This window comes from Pelobates fuscus, chromosome 5, assembly GCF_036172605.1.
Source record: "Pelobates fuscus isolate aPelFus1 chromosome 5, aPelFus1.pri, whole genome shotgun sequence".
Lineage (NCBI taxonomy): Eukaryota > Metazoa > Chordata > Amphibia > Anura > Pelobatidae > Pelobates > Pelobates fuscus.
The window spans coordinates 237,311,261-237,327,752 of record NC_086321.1 but is presented as its reverse complement, the minus strand read 5'-3'; the positions used below and the strand labels follow the sequence as shown (position 1 = coordinate 237,327,752).

The 16,492-nt window shown below is 40.6% G+C and overlaps 1 protein-coding gene across 1 annotated transcript in view; it reads right to left on the bottom strand.

The window, feature by feature from the left end:
• The window catches only part of LURAP1L (leucine rich adaptor protein 1 like), a 46,524-nt gene extending 34,183 nt beyond the window's left edge, over nucleotides 1-12,341 (bottom strand). The window contains exon 1 of the mRNA XM_063457220.1: nucleotides 11,565-12,341. Within this exon, the coding sequence (XP_063313290.1) occupies nucleotides 11,565-11,783 (219 nt within the window). The 5' untranslated portion in view covers nucleotides 11,784-12,341. The remainder of the gene's footprint in view (nucleotides 1-11,564) is intronic.
• Between the last annotated feature and the right edge of the window lie 4,151 nt (nucleotides 12,342-16,492).

Genomic DNA, 16,492 nt, shown 5'->3' with positions numbered 1-16,492 from the left:
ATTTTGGATTTTAGCTCTTCTAGTGGGCCTTGGTCCTTTTTCCCACCGACACAAACTTCTTGGATTTGGTAGGACACTGAGCGGTAGGATCAGAGGTAGGACACGTCTATCATAATTTTCAACATACTATTAACATTCGCACGATCTAATTCAATCTAAAAAAAATTTGAGAATACTTTAACATGTGTAATTCACATGACCTTTGACAATTGTGCGGTTACAGTTTGATATACTTTATTTTGCATTTTTCAATGTATTGGGGCTGTCTACCATGGTCACGCGACTTTGTTAATTTTAAAACAGTTTGCGCATGATAATAATGTAGAGATGCTAAATAACACTAATAATCACATTAATCACGCATTGTGATTTGAGATTGTAAAGTATTTTATTATCCGTTTTTTTTTTTTTTAAACCTGTCCATTTTTTGACATGCCTAGTTGCACCCAAGAAAGCTTCTCCAAATAACCACCAACAGTAGAGGGGCCTTGCATAACTGATACCTATTACATGTGTCAAAGAGATAGATTTGTTTTTTTATTTTGAGACACACACATAGGCAACGGCTGAAGTATGCTAATCGAATTTATTTCCCATATTTTGTAAGGAGTGTCCACATTTGCATATGGCAGGGGTTCCCAATTAATTTTGACCGTGAAACTCCATTGACATAGTGTCTCAACATCGTGGAACCCCCCCCCCCCCCCCCACAGGGTGTATCTGTGTGTGTGTGTGTGTCTGTATGGGCCAGTGTGTGTCTGTATCAAGGTGTGTGTATATCTGTGTGTCAGTGTGTATGAATCTGACACACAGATACACACATCTTGACACACAGTGTGTAAATGTGCCAGTGTGTGAATAAATGTGTGCGTATCTGACATACAGATACACACACTGGCACATAGTGGCACACAGATACACACACCTTGACACACAGTGTGTGTGTTTATCTATGTGTCAAAGTGTGTGTATCTGTGTTGGTATGTGCCGGGGTGTTTATCTGTGTTGGTATGTACATCTGTGTGTGTGTATGTATCTGACAAACAGATACACAGTGGCACATAAATACACACACTGACACAAAGATACACAGACCTTGACACACAGTGTGTGTTTGTATGTGCCGTTGTGTGTATCTGTGTTTGCATGTGTCAGTGTGTGTATGTATCTGAGACACAGATGCACACACTGGCACACAGATACACATACTGACAGATACACAGCTTGACACACAGATACACAAACTGGCACATACACACGTTTAAATTTGATGTTCACTTACCTTTTTTCTGCAGGAGGATCTTCAGTGCTGCTGGCTGAGGTTGGTGTGCTGCTCAGTCCCCGCTGCTACTCCCCCCCCTCCAGGCAGCGTGCTCTGTCTGGGAGGAAGTTGCGTCACTTCCTTCCAGCATCCAATACTAAAGAGGTCCGGTCGCGGTTTTAGATGACCGCGGCGCCTGACTGGATCCCTGTTTAGTGATACCCATCAGGTGGCCCTAAATGCTTGGGCCACCCGACGGGCAAAATCGCTGCAAAACCCCAATTTTGTTTTCTAACACGAATTGGGACACACTGGCATACAGTATGCATTTATGGAGTAATTTAAATGTGTGAGCTATTAAAATGCCCCACATTAGTCCACAGACACATCTTCAGTTTGCAATGTTATGTTTATTTACTTAGGAAATATAGCTGAGCACAATTTAGTGACTTTTATTACCACAGCACACATCACATTTACAAAAGTTCAAAATATACAATATGACATACCCCATGGTAAAAAACAAACATTGTTATATGTGGTCACCTTTTGTCCAGTTCCACAAATAACGGCTGTGGGATTCAGACATCAATCTATGAAGGCTCCCATGGGATCCTTCAAAAACCTTAGAGCTGTACTCTTGTGTACGTGCGAGAATATAGCACAGACGCGGCTCCCAGCAAATGAAGCGCAAGGAGCGGACTGCAAGTGATAGCGTCAGGCAAGTAAAACTTACCTTTCCCTGCACCCCACGGCCAAACCGAATATTTCACTTTTGGGGATCTTTGTGAAATATGCACCCCTGAAAGTTCGAAGGTCTGTTTTAAAGTACAAAACAAGCTAAGTAAAGCAAAGCATGGTTAATGGTGTAAGTTGCAGTGCATGTGGCATATTTTGACAACCAATCAATCTATTGATTTAATGTTCATGCACACATAAAAGGAATAATCTAAAAAGGATCATAAAAATTTAAAATGTTATTTTATATATACACACACACACACACACACAAGATCATAATGAGTAAAAACTATCATGACTTCTCCTATGGGTTCATTTATCTAAAATGAACTAAACTTCTTTAAAATATGCATTATTTCCTTACACTGGGGGAAAAACAAGTAAACAAAAAAACATTTCAACAAATGCACATGTCAGACAGCATTGTTCTCCATGAAGAAATACATTAAGGTTGCAAATCACAGGCTTGGTTTTGTTCCCACACTAAAGCTGGTTACACTTGTGGTCAGTATTACCTCAACATCTCAGACTTTGTTTATAAAGCACTTATTTTTTCACCGATTATGGTTATGTCTAGCTCTAATCTGGTTATTAGACTTGTTCTTCAAGTAATTTGACACGAATGATGCCCTTTGAGATATTAAAACTTCACAACAGTTTGATGTAACTAAATTTGGCAACGTCACACTGCTAAATATACCTCGTTTGTATTTCACCTTAAAAATAAAATAAATAAAAATAACAAGTTTTTCAATGTGTGAACATTCCCCTCTCTATAAAAATGCATTCACTTGCATGGTTTCGGTTTAAATTCATCATTGTACATGATTCAAGGTGATGCCTTATGCATTGACTTTTGGTTACTGTTTATCTCAATAAATAATCGTTGTATTTAGATGAAGTTACCGCTGATGCAGCATTTCTAATATCTCACTCATATTTCAGAAACCAAAATGTGAAAACTAAATTCGCTGTTCGTTTTAATATTTAAATTCCAAAAGAACGGAAAACTACTATTTTGCCTTGAGGCACTTTTTGTGAGAGTAATGCTTTTGATATCTTGCAATATATTCCACTTCTTTACTGTTCTACTTTAACACTTTGTTTTGCTCATCAACTCTTCTTGTAACCTGGGAAGAACAGTAATAGTGCCACTGGATTTTAGCATGGCGTGAAAAAAAAAATAAAAAAAATAGGGGTGGGGGGAGAGTAAAAACACCATTCCCATGCGATCAAAAACACACACAAAAAGTTATGTTTTTTTTAAATTCAATGCTATTCCACCCGGCCTTCCTACCTTTGGGTGAGCTGAAGTAAACCAGCTTTCCCTGGGGTCCAGTGGGTGGAATGCTGGGAGTGAGTGGAGGCAGGCAGCAAGCTGCACGTATTTTAGGCAGGGGGAGAGGGAGCTGTGATCTCCCTGCTCTGCTCCCTCGCGCGCAACTTAATAATGCAGGGGCCGGAGTGACGTTGTATTCCGGCTCCAATATCACTAAGCAGTGCCCAGGGTTGCAGATGAGTGAGATCACAGCTTCCTCGCTGCCCACCTACAATACATGCAGCCAGCTGCCTCCTATGGATGGAACAGGCTCACAAATCCCAGGCGCCAGGACAAAATTCCTAGTTGCCACGGTGACCTGGCACCAAGGATTTTTTTGAGCCCTTTACAAAAAGTGGACAAGAGTATGCAAAGGGGGTCTTTCTAGACTTATGAGATATAGCTGAGCACAATTTAGTGACGTATTACCACAGCACACATCAAGTTTACAAAGTAAAAAAATTGAAATTAAAAATAAAGTGGTTTAAAAATGTCCCTGCATGCATTTTAGTATAAACACTACATTTTCACCCAGACAGCCACTAGAGGTGTGTCCTCTGTCAGCACGGCTGCACATTGTGTTTAAAAACTCTGGGAATTTGGGAACTGCAATCCAAACAGCATTCTGTATTTTACTTATAAGTTGCAAATATCTACAATTTCTTTTTAAATAACTTTTTTTTTTTAAATAATGCAGATAGGACAATAAAAACGACATTACATTTTTTTTCCCATTCCATTACAATGTTTTTATGTCGTCCCCCCCCCCCCCCCAAACAGCAGGTGGTAAAAAATTTGGCAGGTGTACAAGTTAAGGTACGGTAGTGTGCTGAAAACAATATGTAATACGATTCTCAGAGCCATGAAACCCAAAGGACTGCACTGATAATCACTGAATAATAAAGGCCTTCAACTTAGGAAACAAAGGGAAAAATAAAATGAGTTTACATTACAGCAAAGGATGACAGATGCTTGATTAACATGAGCCAGGCAGACATCATTATTAATTATACAGAAAAAAAACCTCAAAAATGTAAGAGCTATTTCTAGCTTGAATGGAAAGCTCTTGATATTTGTCAACAATGTATGCAGTTCATAATAAGAAATATGAAAATTCAGGCATATCCTCACTTTGAGCTAAATCTTGGGCCAGAGGTTGCCAAAAGGTAGAACGCCAACTGTTGCCCGACTGCCACTTCCATGTTGAATTACCTGTTGTCATGCTGCTAAAGTATCATAGGAGTTGCAGTTCTGCAGTAGGAGGTCATCTACTTCATCCACAGTCTTAGACTTATGTTGTGCATGTAATGATGAGAATATTTGTTTCTAATATATATACACACACACACACACACACACACACATACACAATATTTCAGGTCCCACCCTACTAGACAGGCCTACAAGCTACTCTCCAGAGCTGAATTGTTCCTCATTAAAAATAAAAAATAAAAATGTAATAATTATGACTATTAATTGTGGTACAGGAATATGCAACAGCTAGTAGAAATTCTATTCCCTGGATATTTGGTAATTTCATGATGCTTGGTGTGCACGTATAGTGATTAAGAAATTATTTACCTATACAAATATACATATATATATACACACACACACACACACGTTTTAAACGCCACTTTTGAACTACATATGGATGCTTTTGGCAGGACAGTACTGATTTTGAGGTCCTGTCCCGTTTTATTTAACTGGTTTACAACTTCCAGGCAGCACAGTAATGCATCAGACGTGTTTGGAATGTGCAGTGGGCACTAGAACCATGAAGGGAGCGCATCAGCATCGCTATCTGCATGATCCTGGGAGCTGGCCAGACAGCCTTTCAGGCCACTCTTTTTTTGGACTGACCAATAGGAATCAATGCATGGGAAGCGTTCAGCATCTCCATACTCTTCATGGAGACGCTGAAAATAGGTGCTGCACTGAAATATGAAGCACCTCTAGTGGCGGTCTCACAGACAGCCACTGGAGGTCAAAAATTGGTCTAGCTTTTAGATTGCAAAGCTTGCTGGGACATGTTCTGGTTAAGTGGTAGTGGTTCTGGTGATTATAGTGTCCCTTTAACTTAAAAGGGATACTATAGTCACCGGCACCTTTGCGGTCTATAGTGTGTCCCTGCAGGCTGTTCAATGCAAACACTGCCTGTTTAGAGAAAAGACAGCTTTTACATAGCTGCCTAGTAACACCTCTAGAGACAGTCACTCAGTTGGCCAATAGATGTGTTTCCTATCACACTGCTGCACAGTGTGCAGCATCTACATTCGGCTTTTCTATGCTCTGATTCAATACATTTCTATGAGGAGATGCTCACTGAAGCAGCATGGCATTTTGCTGCGCATGCGCAATAGCCTCCCAGTGCTTTCCAAAGGAAAGCACTGGATTAGCTGAGATGATCAAGATTGTTGATGGGACCACCCACTGTGAGACCAGTGCAGCGAGGGAGAAAAAACACCTTTTCATTGCAGTGGGGCTAGATACCTAAACAGCCACTCCAAGACTATGGTGTAAGGCATACAAAACACTATATAGCGTTCCTTTAACTTGTCCTCTAGGAAACTCTTCAGGGCATTATATCCCACACCCACAACTCATATTTCCATTTTTATTTTTACTTTATTTTTACTTTATGTGGGCATCTGGTAAAAGTATCTTATACTCCTCACACCTCACATTAACTATTTGTACAGCCAACTACTCCTCGTTGTAAAGCTGTAACAAGCATCTTAAAACATAACCCATTATCTTCAATGGATGAAATTCACTCAATAAAAACCGAAAGCAAAAACACTACTCCCTAAAGTCCGCTCCCATCCTTAATGACCACCAAGGCTTATAGCACATATTGTGTGTGGATGAGCTATATATTTGTTCATTGTGTGTGCTCTGTTGAGCCCCCTCCTTAATTTCCCAAATTTCAAGTTTATTGAAAAACCGTATCAATAGCCAGAGATCTCAATCTGAAATTATTTTGTGTTTCAAGAGATGCAGATTGACACGGCGAAAATAAACAGCGAGGAGGTGCCGAAACGTTGGGGGTATTCGGGACTTGTGTTTCTGCCAGATTAGGCTTGTGGCATTTGTGGTAAATATCATTGTATATTTTATTGCCTTATTTATTGTCACTTTACTTTGTGCTTTATGTTTGTTATGCCTATTGTGGTTTAATAAAAGCATTTATGTATACATCTCTTTGGAGTTATTTTAGTGTGCAATCTCTTTCTGTATTATATAGTATTGTTTAGGCACTGGAGGGACACACAAACTTCTCTCTCTTTTTTCTAGGACCTTACTTGGTGGAAATATATTTTTATCTAAATTTGACAAAAAAATTTCTACTTAAATTCAGGTAATACTTGCCACCTTTCTCACACACATGAATGTTATTGTGTCATGTAGATATCACACTTTAATGAAACAGGTATATCAGCCTGCAAGTCATAATAACCTTCAGGTAGTGTATATTGAAACCAGTGCTCTCTATGTGAATCATTCACTTCCATTCTACAATGTTTTTCACAAAAAAAAAATTATAATAAAAAAAAAAAAAAAAAACACCAGTCCAGGACACACACATAGTGGGACATCCCTCTATAAATGATCCTGCATATCTGCTATTAAGGCTGACTGGACTACAGAGGACACTGGTTTTGGCTAATATTATTTGCCTCTCCCACCAGCCTGTTTAAAAAACAGGCTGGTCATATTATAAGTGCTGAAAACAGGTGTCCCCTAGTGTTTACGCACCTGTAGGCAGGTGCCAATGGGAAATTAAACTTGCCGGCATTTCGGTTCTGGACTTCCCTTATGGGTGGGATTAGTCTGGTGTGCAATATAAGTTCTCTTTATAATGGCACAAGGGAGCAAAAATATTTTTGAGACCGGAGCAGGGAGTAACCAAAGGGCAAGCTCTCTAAGCTTTTGTCCGTTCTAAGAGTTCTCATATTCTCGTTTTTTGTTGCAAATTAATTAAAATTATCAATTCTGTCTTAGGTGACAGGTCAGCACTAAACACAATACACGTGCCAGGAATACATTCAGTATTTAATTAATTATAATAATAAAAAGTAAATAGTTTCATAATTCCAAGTAGAATTAGGAGTGGTACTGCCAGCAGCTAACATTATGCAAAACACTTCATAATTTCTCAGTCATTATGTTTCAGTAGCCCTTTAGTTGTGCAATTTCCTCTGTACAAACATAACCTATTATTACCTATTTTTCAGTTTTACCATAAAACGATCACGAGAAATATTTTAATTTGAAGACATGTCTTTATGACAGCAGGGGTTATTCAAGTGGTTATGATGCTAAAAGTACCCTGGCCGAGTTTCCCGGTAATGGGGCAAACTGTTTTTCCTCTTACCTGGTGCTGCCATGCAGCAAGTACCCTCAATTATATCTAAAAACAAGAGAGCGCAAAAGACTAATAATTCTAAATAAAAATAAGAAATACACAATATCTAAAAAAAAAAAAAAAAAGCACACAAGAAACTTCCTTTAAAATTTTGCATCAAACAATATTCAATAAAAGTGTCAGCGCTATGGTGGAAAAAAAACAAAACCCTTAATTACACAATCCGGGTAATCCACATATAGTCTATGAAGTAGAAACAATGGTATAAGGACTTATAAAGCGTATCTTGAAAAAGCTTGAAGACACGGGCGGAATGCATTGTAGCGTGAGTGGCAGTACAATTGTTCAGCTTGGTAGGAAAGTAGTGGCTTTTAGCTCTGGCGTTCTTCCAGAACAAGTGCATCGTTTTTTTTGGCTAGGAGATTCAGCCAGAACTCGTATGGCAGGAGGACCGGGCGGTAAATCTCACCAACTACTGTACACCGATGCTTAATTTGTGGTTCCTTGGAAACAAGTACCACAACACATTAATGAAAGGGTTCCTTTTGGGGGAGAGGTTTTTTGTTTTTTTTAATTGGCCAAAATAAATACAGTGTTACGCTATGTGGATCTCTTTGTATCTTTTTTAAGGTATTGTGAACACTGTTCCAAAGAGTGCATTCTAAGACTGTGGATCCAACCTGTGTGGCAACATCACCCCCCTATTCACTACCCAAGGAATCTTGGACATTACAGTAATTTATTTGAAGTAGTACATGCTGTGATATATATATGCTGCTGATTTGTTTGTATTATTTTTTTTAATCAACTTTAGAAGTGCATCTACCGTTGTTCCTACTTCATAGACTATATGTGGATTACATGGATAATGTAATTTGTAGTTTTTTCCACCATAGCGCTGATACTCAGTCAAGGAATGCAATTCTGTGTATGCACTGAATGGGCATTAGTCAGCCCAGGATAACCGATGACACCCCAATTATGCTGTTGAAGTTACACCTTCAGCAGCAGACAGATTAATCTCCATATGTGCAGTGTTTCATAGCAAAATTCTGTACATACAGCTTCTAGGCACGACAACCACTTCTAATCACTGAAGTTGTCATGGTGCAACCTTTTAAAGGACCACTCTATTACACCTATTAAGCAGTTCAACTTGCTTAAATGCTTTATGCATGAGGAGTAAACCCATAACAGTTTAGAAAAGTGCCAATTTCTATTAGAAATCAGCACTTTTATACATAAACACAGAAAGGGGGTTTTCTTCCAACATCCGTTTCCTCCCCTGAGCAATCTAAAGAGTGCGTCTGCCTCACATGCAGGGAAGGAGCACTTTAGAGTCTGTCATTGAGAAGGCTATTTCTCTGTAAAGTGACTGAAAGAAAGGTGATTTCCGAGCAATCCGCACTTTTCTAAATCCTGTTATTAATATACCGACTTCTTAAGTAGACAGCTGGAAAGGTTTACGGCCTTGCTCTCTTTAAAAGTTATTCACTAAACCATCCGGCTGTGTACAGGGCTACATGGTCTGCAATGTACAACTATTGGATTCAATGCTCCCCTATGAGAAGCATTTGATTGGACGAGTGTGGCACTCGCCATGCCTACTCTTCTCATCTGCAATGTTTCTCCATGAGTAGCATTGGGTTGGACAAAAAGACGAAGAGTAGAATTGGGTTGGACAACAGATGCGGAGTGGGTTACTCAGCGAGGTTTAATCAATTAAGGTTATTGGGAGTTTTTTGTGGATTTTAGTTAAAAAGGACTGAAATGTACACTCCACTGATTTTTTTTATTGATTTTTTTACAATATAGTTGATATACCACGATAGAAACACATGCCAGACACAAAATACATGCATGATTTATTTGGAGGCATAAGTGACAGTGTGGTCCTGTACCCTATTCCTTCAATCATATTGTTTTGGTGCCATATCCATAGTATTTGCATCCATGACACAAATCATACATATCAGTGGCCAGCACATGAAACATTTTATAAGTACATGCTGTATTAAAGTAATTAGTCACTAAGGAATCCTGCAGCATATACATTATACATACTGTAGGGCAGTATGTTTTATGGGTCGCAATTAACATGACATTTTCAGACCCCATGCCCACTCAGTGATTTGAAATGGTCATTGTGCTCAGAGTATAATGCTGAAATGCTGCACATATTAAAGATATTTAGGCTAGCCGCCATTTTGGCTGTGTCATTAGCTAGCCTAGGACTTGTGTACCAGACTGGCTAATATCCATTCTGTATACAAACTTTCATTCATTGCCTGAGAGCACTTGGCCGACTCTCTCAGCCAATGAATGACCATCAAGGTTGGCATCCGGCTTCTGCAGCTCTAGAGAAGTCACATACAAGTCACTAGGCATGACAGGAGGCTCGATGACTGGTGAGACCAAGATTAGTGGCAAACAGTGGGCCGTAGTGGTCATGATGCGAGGAGTAAAACATTAAAACCAAAGTAGCTGAACTGGAAGCATTATCCATGCCAGCTATGCTTCCAGTTTGGTTACTTTGGCCTTAAATTTGAAATTCACTTTGAATTCCTGCCAGTTCTCATGCATTTGTCGTATACCTTGTGGATATGGAAGGTATCTTGCCTGGGTGCTGTATCCCTGGCGTCAAATATATAAGGAAATCAGACAAATGGGATGCACTCACAGGTCTTCATATAAGTGAAAAAATTGTGTTTTATTAACCCATTAGGTGTATACAAAAATCGACCGACATTTCGACCCTGCCGGGTCTTTTTCAATATATATATAAAAAGAAATGTATAAGCAGAACTGCTGTTCTGCATTTCTTTTTTCATAAACTTAAGCATTGTGGTTAAGAGGATAGGTTGCCATTTCAGTGATGTGTGGGTTAGGTCAGCAACCACATCTCAATGATCAAACAATCCTCTTCAGCCAGTTGTAATTTTATCTTCCTCTAAACTTTAGTCTAAAGTTAATTTGTTGTAACACAGGCTAAACTCCCAGATGCAAATTTTGGATGCAGTAAATTTCCAGTTCATAGAAATGTATCCCATAGATTTGTTCTGCAACAACTTCTATTTATGTTGGCAGGTGCATTTGTTAGATACATACTTTTTCTTCAGCACAAGCAGACACGAGTTAATAGACAGTATTTGTCTTAGAGAATAGCTGCAATTATTTATTTAAGCAATCTTTAAATAAATATTAAATGTAAGGTAATGCCATGAAGCTATAAACGTTAGTAATCTAAACCAACAACTTACAATATAAACGTGTTTACTATGTATTATATCTCTCTTTAACCCCTTAAGGACACATGACATGTGTGACATGTCATGATTCCCTTTTGTTCCAGAAGTTTGGTCCTTAAGGGGTTAAAAATTCTACAAAAAGACCAACTCTGCAAAGTGCATTCAAAATGTCAGAGCTGAGAAAAAAAAAAAAATCTACCACTCATTAGTTTTTAAACTAGTTATTGAGGTTTGAAAACTGTGAATTCACATTTCAAATCACTGTTTAAGCGATGATCATCAAATTTTCTATAGCCCATCATCATCATCCGCAGCATAGTCTCTAGTACAAAAACTTAAAATTGCCAACAAGGACACACCTGTTACAGGGTATGTAATGTTGATACATCAGAACTTCAAAAGGAGATTCCAGGGAAGGTAACTGATGACATAAATATAAGATCAGTAGTCTAGCCTCTAAATTCCAGGTGGGTAAGCAATTCTCTGCATCTAACCCCTTAGGCATGGAGAATAAATGTGGATTAAAAGATACATGTGGTTGGAGCTCTCTTGTGTCATGTAAGAATCCCCTTTCCATTATGCCCACACTGTAACCCACACCTGTCATTGCAGAATGTATGTACTTACCATGTCTTGTTTGAGAAGCTGGATTTTGGTCTCCAGACGTTCCATAGAACTGGTTTGGGGAAGGTTGACAGAGTTCGTTTCCGGATAGTTAGAGTATTCATCCCTGCCATCCAACACCTCACAGTGAGCCTCTTTAAGGGATTTAATCAGACTCTCAGGCACCTTGCGTCCTAACTTGAGTTCTATATCTCGCAGATCTACGGAAGGAGAGTCGGCCATGCTGATGCACTGATCACAAGCTGTCAAATTACTCCAGGACTTTTTGAGTAATAATAATAATAATAATGAAAAAAGAGAGAGATCAGATGGTGTTTAAACCGGTGTCTTCATAGGACAGAGTGTGTGAAGTGATCAGACAGGAGCTCGATGAGACACATGCCCAAGAGATACATAAATGATCACACAGAGGGTGAGACAGAGAGCTCATTGATTGCTTGGTGACAAGTTGTAACTTCTGCTCAGGGTGTGCACAGTTCCTGTGCAATTAAGTTTCAACTGAAGAGGAGTAACAAAACCTCACAGCGATTATTCTTGATACACCCATGTATCTCCCCTCCAGCTCTTCTCAGGTCCTGCCGGATACAAACACAAATACAGTCCAGTGTGCTGTACTGGGGGTGAGAGCGGGGGTGTCAGCTCCAGGCAGACTGAAGCGGGGGTGTCAGCTCCTGGAAGTGCAGTTCAAGTGCGATAAGGTGACCGAGCTCTCTCACTGGGCTGTTTGATCCAAATCATTGTGTTTCCAGACCTGTTGAAACTTTAAACCCCTGTGGCAAGAGGACCTGATCTGACACAACCCTCCTACCGTAAACCTCCAAAAAGCTGGGAACATCGTTTCATTATAGTCTGCCTTCTGCTATTACAGCTGCAGTTATATCACGCTATGGTAACTGTGTGAGACAGAGGGGAATCCTGGTCAGATCATGTTTGTATTGCATGGTGCACATACTGAAAGCTTCTAATAATATTTTTTTTCTGTGTGTGTGTGTGTGTGTGTGTGATATATGCTTCTTGTAAAGTTTTCATGTGATGTTTAATGAACAGGGATATTATTGAAATCTTAACTAACACACAGATACACACGTGTACCCACACTGACAGATACAGATACAAACATATACCTACATACACACACTGGCACACACATGTACACACAGACACTCACAGGTACACACTGACACCCATACCTACACATAGATACACATACACTGATACAAACACGCATACCTAAACCTATACACTTGCACTTAAACAAATTGAAATTTACATATTGTTAGCCACCTCCAAGCTTCCATACCTTGTGGCAGCAGGGCATTGAATTCCTGAGGTTGGTGTTGCTGATGGGAGTCTTAGGCTGACTGCTGGCAGTGCACCCTCCTCCCTCTCCCTTCAGTCCTCCCTGCCCGTGCAGTCCTCTAAGCTCACATACACTGACAGACTCACTCAGTGACACACACACACATTTTCATTGTCAGACACATACACCCTCACAAATGATTATTTTGTGAATTATTTTATTTAAGTCCAGCTCTGCTCCATTGTGCATTGTTTAGTGATGCTGGGACCTGAGTAACGTCATAACCCAGCTTCCAGCATACCCTACATTCAAACTCCAAAATTCTATACAAACACACTCCTTCACTCAAATACCAATACTACACATAATTGTACATCTGCATTTAAAAGCAAACATAATATCCAACCACACTTTTGCAAACAAATACAAACGCTACACTCCAGTACAATCACATCCCTGTATAAAGCACTAACATTATATGCAAACACCCATTTATTCAAATAGCAACACTACATACAAACACACCCTTACATTTAAACGCAAACACTACATACAAGTACTCCACTGCATTCCAATGGGAACAGTACTTACAAATACACCCTACATTCACACATTTACTCTATACAAAACATGCATACATTCAAACGCACAACACGGCTCACAAATACCATCCTGCAATGATAGGCAAATGGTAGAAGATCACCAGCTGGGATAGCATCATTGGAGGTGTACGATAAATGGAGATCAACCTTTTGGCCACTCTTGCAGTAGAGGACTGGCTCAAAAAATGTTCTTGCACCAGGGCCCTCACTACATTAATTTTGCCACTGTGTCCCATTATGGGCCAGTGAAGTGATTATCTTTGTAACCGGTCTGGTGGAGCCTAATGCGGGAGGACCTGAGGTGTAGACATGTGCAAATCGTTTCGGTCCAAATTAATATTCGGCCGAATTTCTGGTAATTCGGACATTCGGGTGCTTCCGAATGTCCAAATAGCTAAGTTGCCGAAGTGCCGAAATTACCGAAGTGCTGAAGTTCCGAAGTTGCTGAAGTTCCGAGGTGTCAAAGTGCCGAAGTTCCGAAGCACAGTATTGCCTAAGTATTAATATACTTACCCAGTGAAAGAAGAAGAATATTACACTGTTTACAATTTCAAATAAAAAAGTATACAAACATAGCCAGGACTCAGCTGTAAGCGTTTGCAACACTTACAACAATCAAGTAATGTCAGGATCCCGCGGGCGGCTGCGAGGGGAGGCTGCAGTCCGCTTGCGGCACTCACCCTCCAGCCGTCCGCGGTCTCCTTCCTGGCGTGCGCTCGGCGGGCGGCATCCTCCCAGCCACGGATGCCGCCCGCGTCTTCCTCTACGTCCCCCAGCGGCAGCATGCATGACGCTGCACGCTGGGAGACCACCCAATTTAATAAACGCCGGGGTCAGCCACCTGACCCGGCGTTAAAGGCACAGTGCCTCAATCACAGTGGGAGGTCTAGATATTAACCATCTATCCGGGAAAGCTTTAGCATGGGCTATTCCCATATGGCAAAATACGTCCCCTACATCCTTTGCTGAGTTTTTGACAGCCTTTAAACGTACTTTCGATCTACCCAGTAGGGTTGCTTCTGCTGGCAAAGCTCTGCTTAGGGTTCGACAAGGGAACAGATCGGTAGCGGGTTACACTATTGAATTCCGCACTTTAGCAGCTGCAGTGGTTTGTAATAATGATGCTCTCGTAACGGCCTTTCAGGAGGGTTTGGCCGCTTACATCCTGGACGAAATAGCGTCCAGGGAATTGCCTGTCCTTCTGGATGATCTTATTGATTATATCATCCGTATTGATAATCGTATTAGAGAGAGACATAGTCAGAGGCGTATGTATACACAGATGTTACCTGCTTTACCCAATACTGCGCTACTAGCATTACCCCCTTCTAGCCAACCTCCCCCTGAACCCATGCAATTGGGTGCTACTGGGTTAACTGAGGTTGAAAAATCATATCGAAGAAGGGAAGGGTCATGCCTTTACTGTGGGAAAAGGGGACATCTTCTAAGAACCTGCCCTGAATTGCAGGGAAAACTTCAGCACCTAAGGCCTATAGAGGGGTCGGCCCCGGGTGTTATGTCGTTTTCCCCTCACGTCCCCATTGCTAGACCGTTTATTACGGTTACCCTTTTTGTTAGAAATACTACTGTGATTACCAAAGCCTTGATAGATTCAGGGGCTGCTGACAATCTTATGGATGAGAGTTTTGCTAAAACTGCATCTTTGACTCTGATCCAAAAGGTCACTCCCTTGGTCGTGGAGGCCATAGACGGTAGACCACTGGAGAAACCTCTGGTGACCCATGAGACCCAAGAACTGGTTATGTCTGTGTGTGCCTTGCACAAGGAAAGATTGTCCTTTCAAATAATCGACTCTCCTGCAGCCTCTATAGTTTGGGCTTCCCCTGGTTGGTTAAACACAATGATTGATTGGGGTTGTTTGGAGATTCTCTCCTGGGGGAAGTCTTGTCAAAGAGATTGTATGACTCGTGTTTGTCCTGTTAGCTTGCTTAACCCCTTAAGGACCAAACTTCTGGAATAAAATGTAATCATGACATGTCAGACATGTCATGTGTCCTTAAGGGGTTAATGTGCCCACAGCCAAACCACTTTCTGTTTCTGTCCCTCCTGTGTATGCAGACCTAGCAAAGGTTTTTGAAAAAAGGGAGGCAGATAAACTGCCCCCGCACCGTGAATATGATTGTGCCATAAGCCTCTTACCTGGTACTATGCCGCCTAGGGGTAAGGTATATCCTCTTTCCGAAAAAGAGAACCAGGTCATGGAGGAGTACATACAGGATGCCTTAAGTAAAGGTTTTATCAGAAGGTCCTCCTCTCCTGCTGGGGCTGGTTTCTTATTTGTTGCCAAAAAGGAGGGTGACCTAAGGCCATGTATAGACTACAGGGGTCTGAACAATATAACGATTAAAAACGCCTACCCTATCCCCCTCATCACTGAGTTGTTTGATCTTGTTAAAGGTACTAAGCACTTCACTAAATTAGACCTCAGGGGGGCTTATAACCTTGTCCGTATAAAGGAGAATGACGAGTGGAAGACAGCGTTCAATACGTGTAGTGGGCATTACGAATATCTGGTCATGCCTTTTGGACTGTGTAATGCTCCTGCTGTGTTTCAGGACCTCATAAATGATGTCCTTAGGGATCTATTGCATGTCTGTGCCGTGGTGTACCTTGACGACATACTTGTATATTCTTCTGATTTGAAGTCACATCATAATCATGTTAGGATGGTGCTTAAAAAGTTATTACAGAACAGACTTTATTGTAAGTTAGAAAAATGTTTGTTCGATCAGACCTCTGTGCAATTCCTAGGATATATAATTTTTGAACAGGGTTTCAGTATGGATCCTGCTAAATTGGAAGCCATACTGTCCTGGCCACTTCCCCAAGGACTTAAGGCTATCCAGCGGTTTATAGGATTTGCTAACTATTATAGGAAATTTTATAAAAAACTTTTCACCACTTATCTCCCCTATAACGAAGCTGACTAAAAAAGGTCTACACCCTAGGGTTTGGACTCCTGAAGCCCTTAAGGCCTTTGAAACTCTCAAGAAGGCATTTGCCTCTGC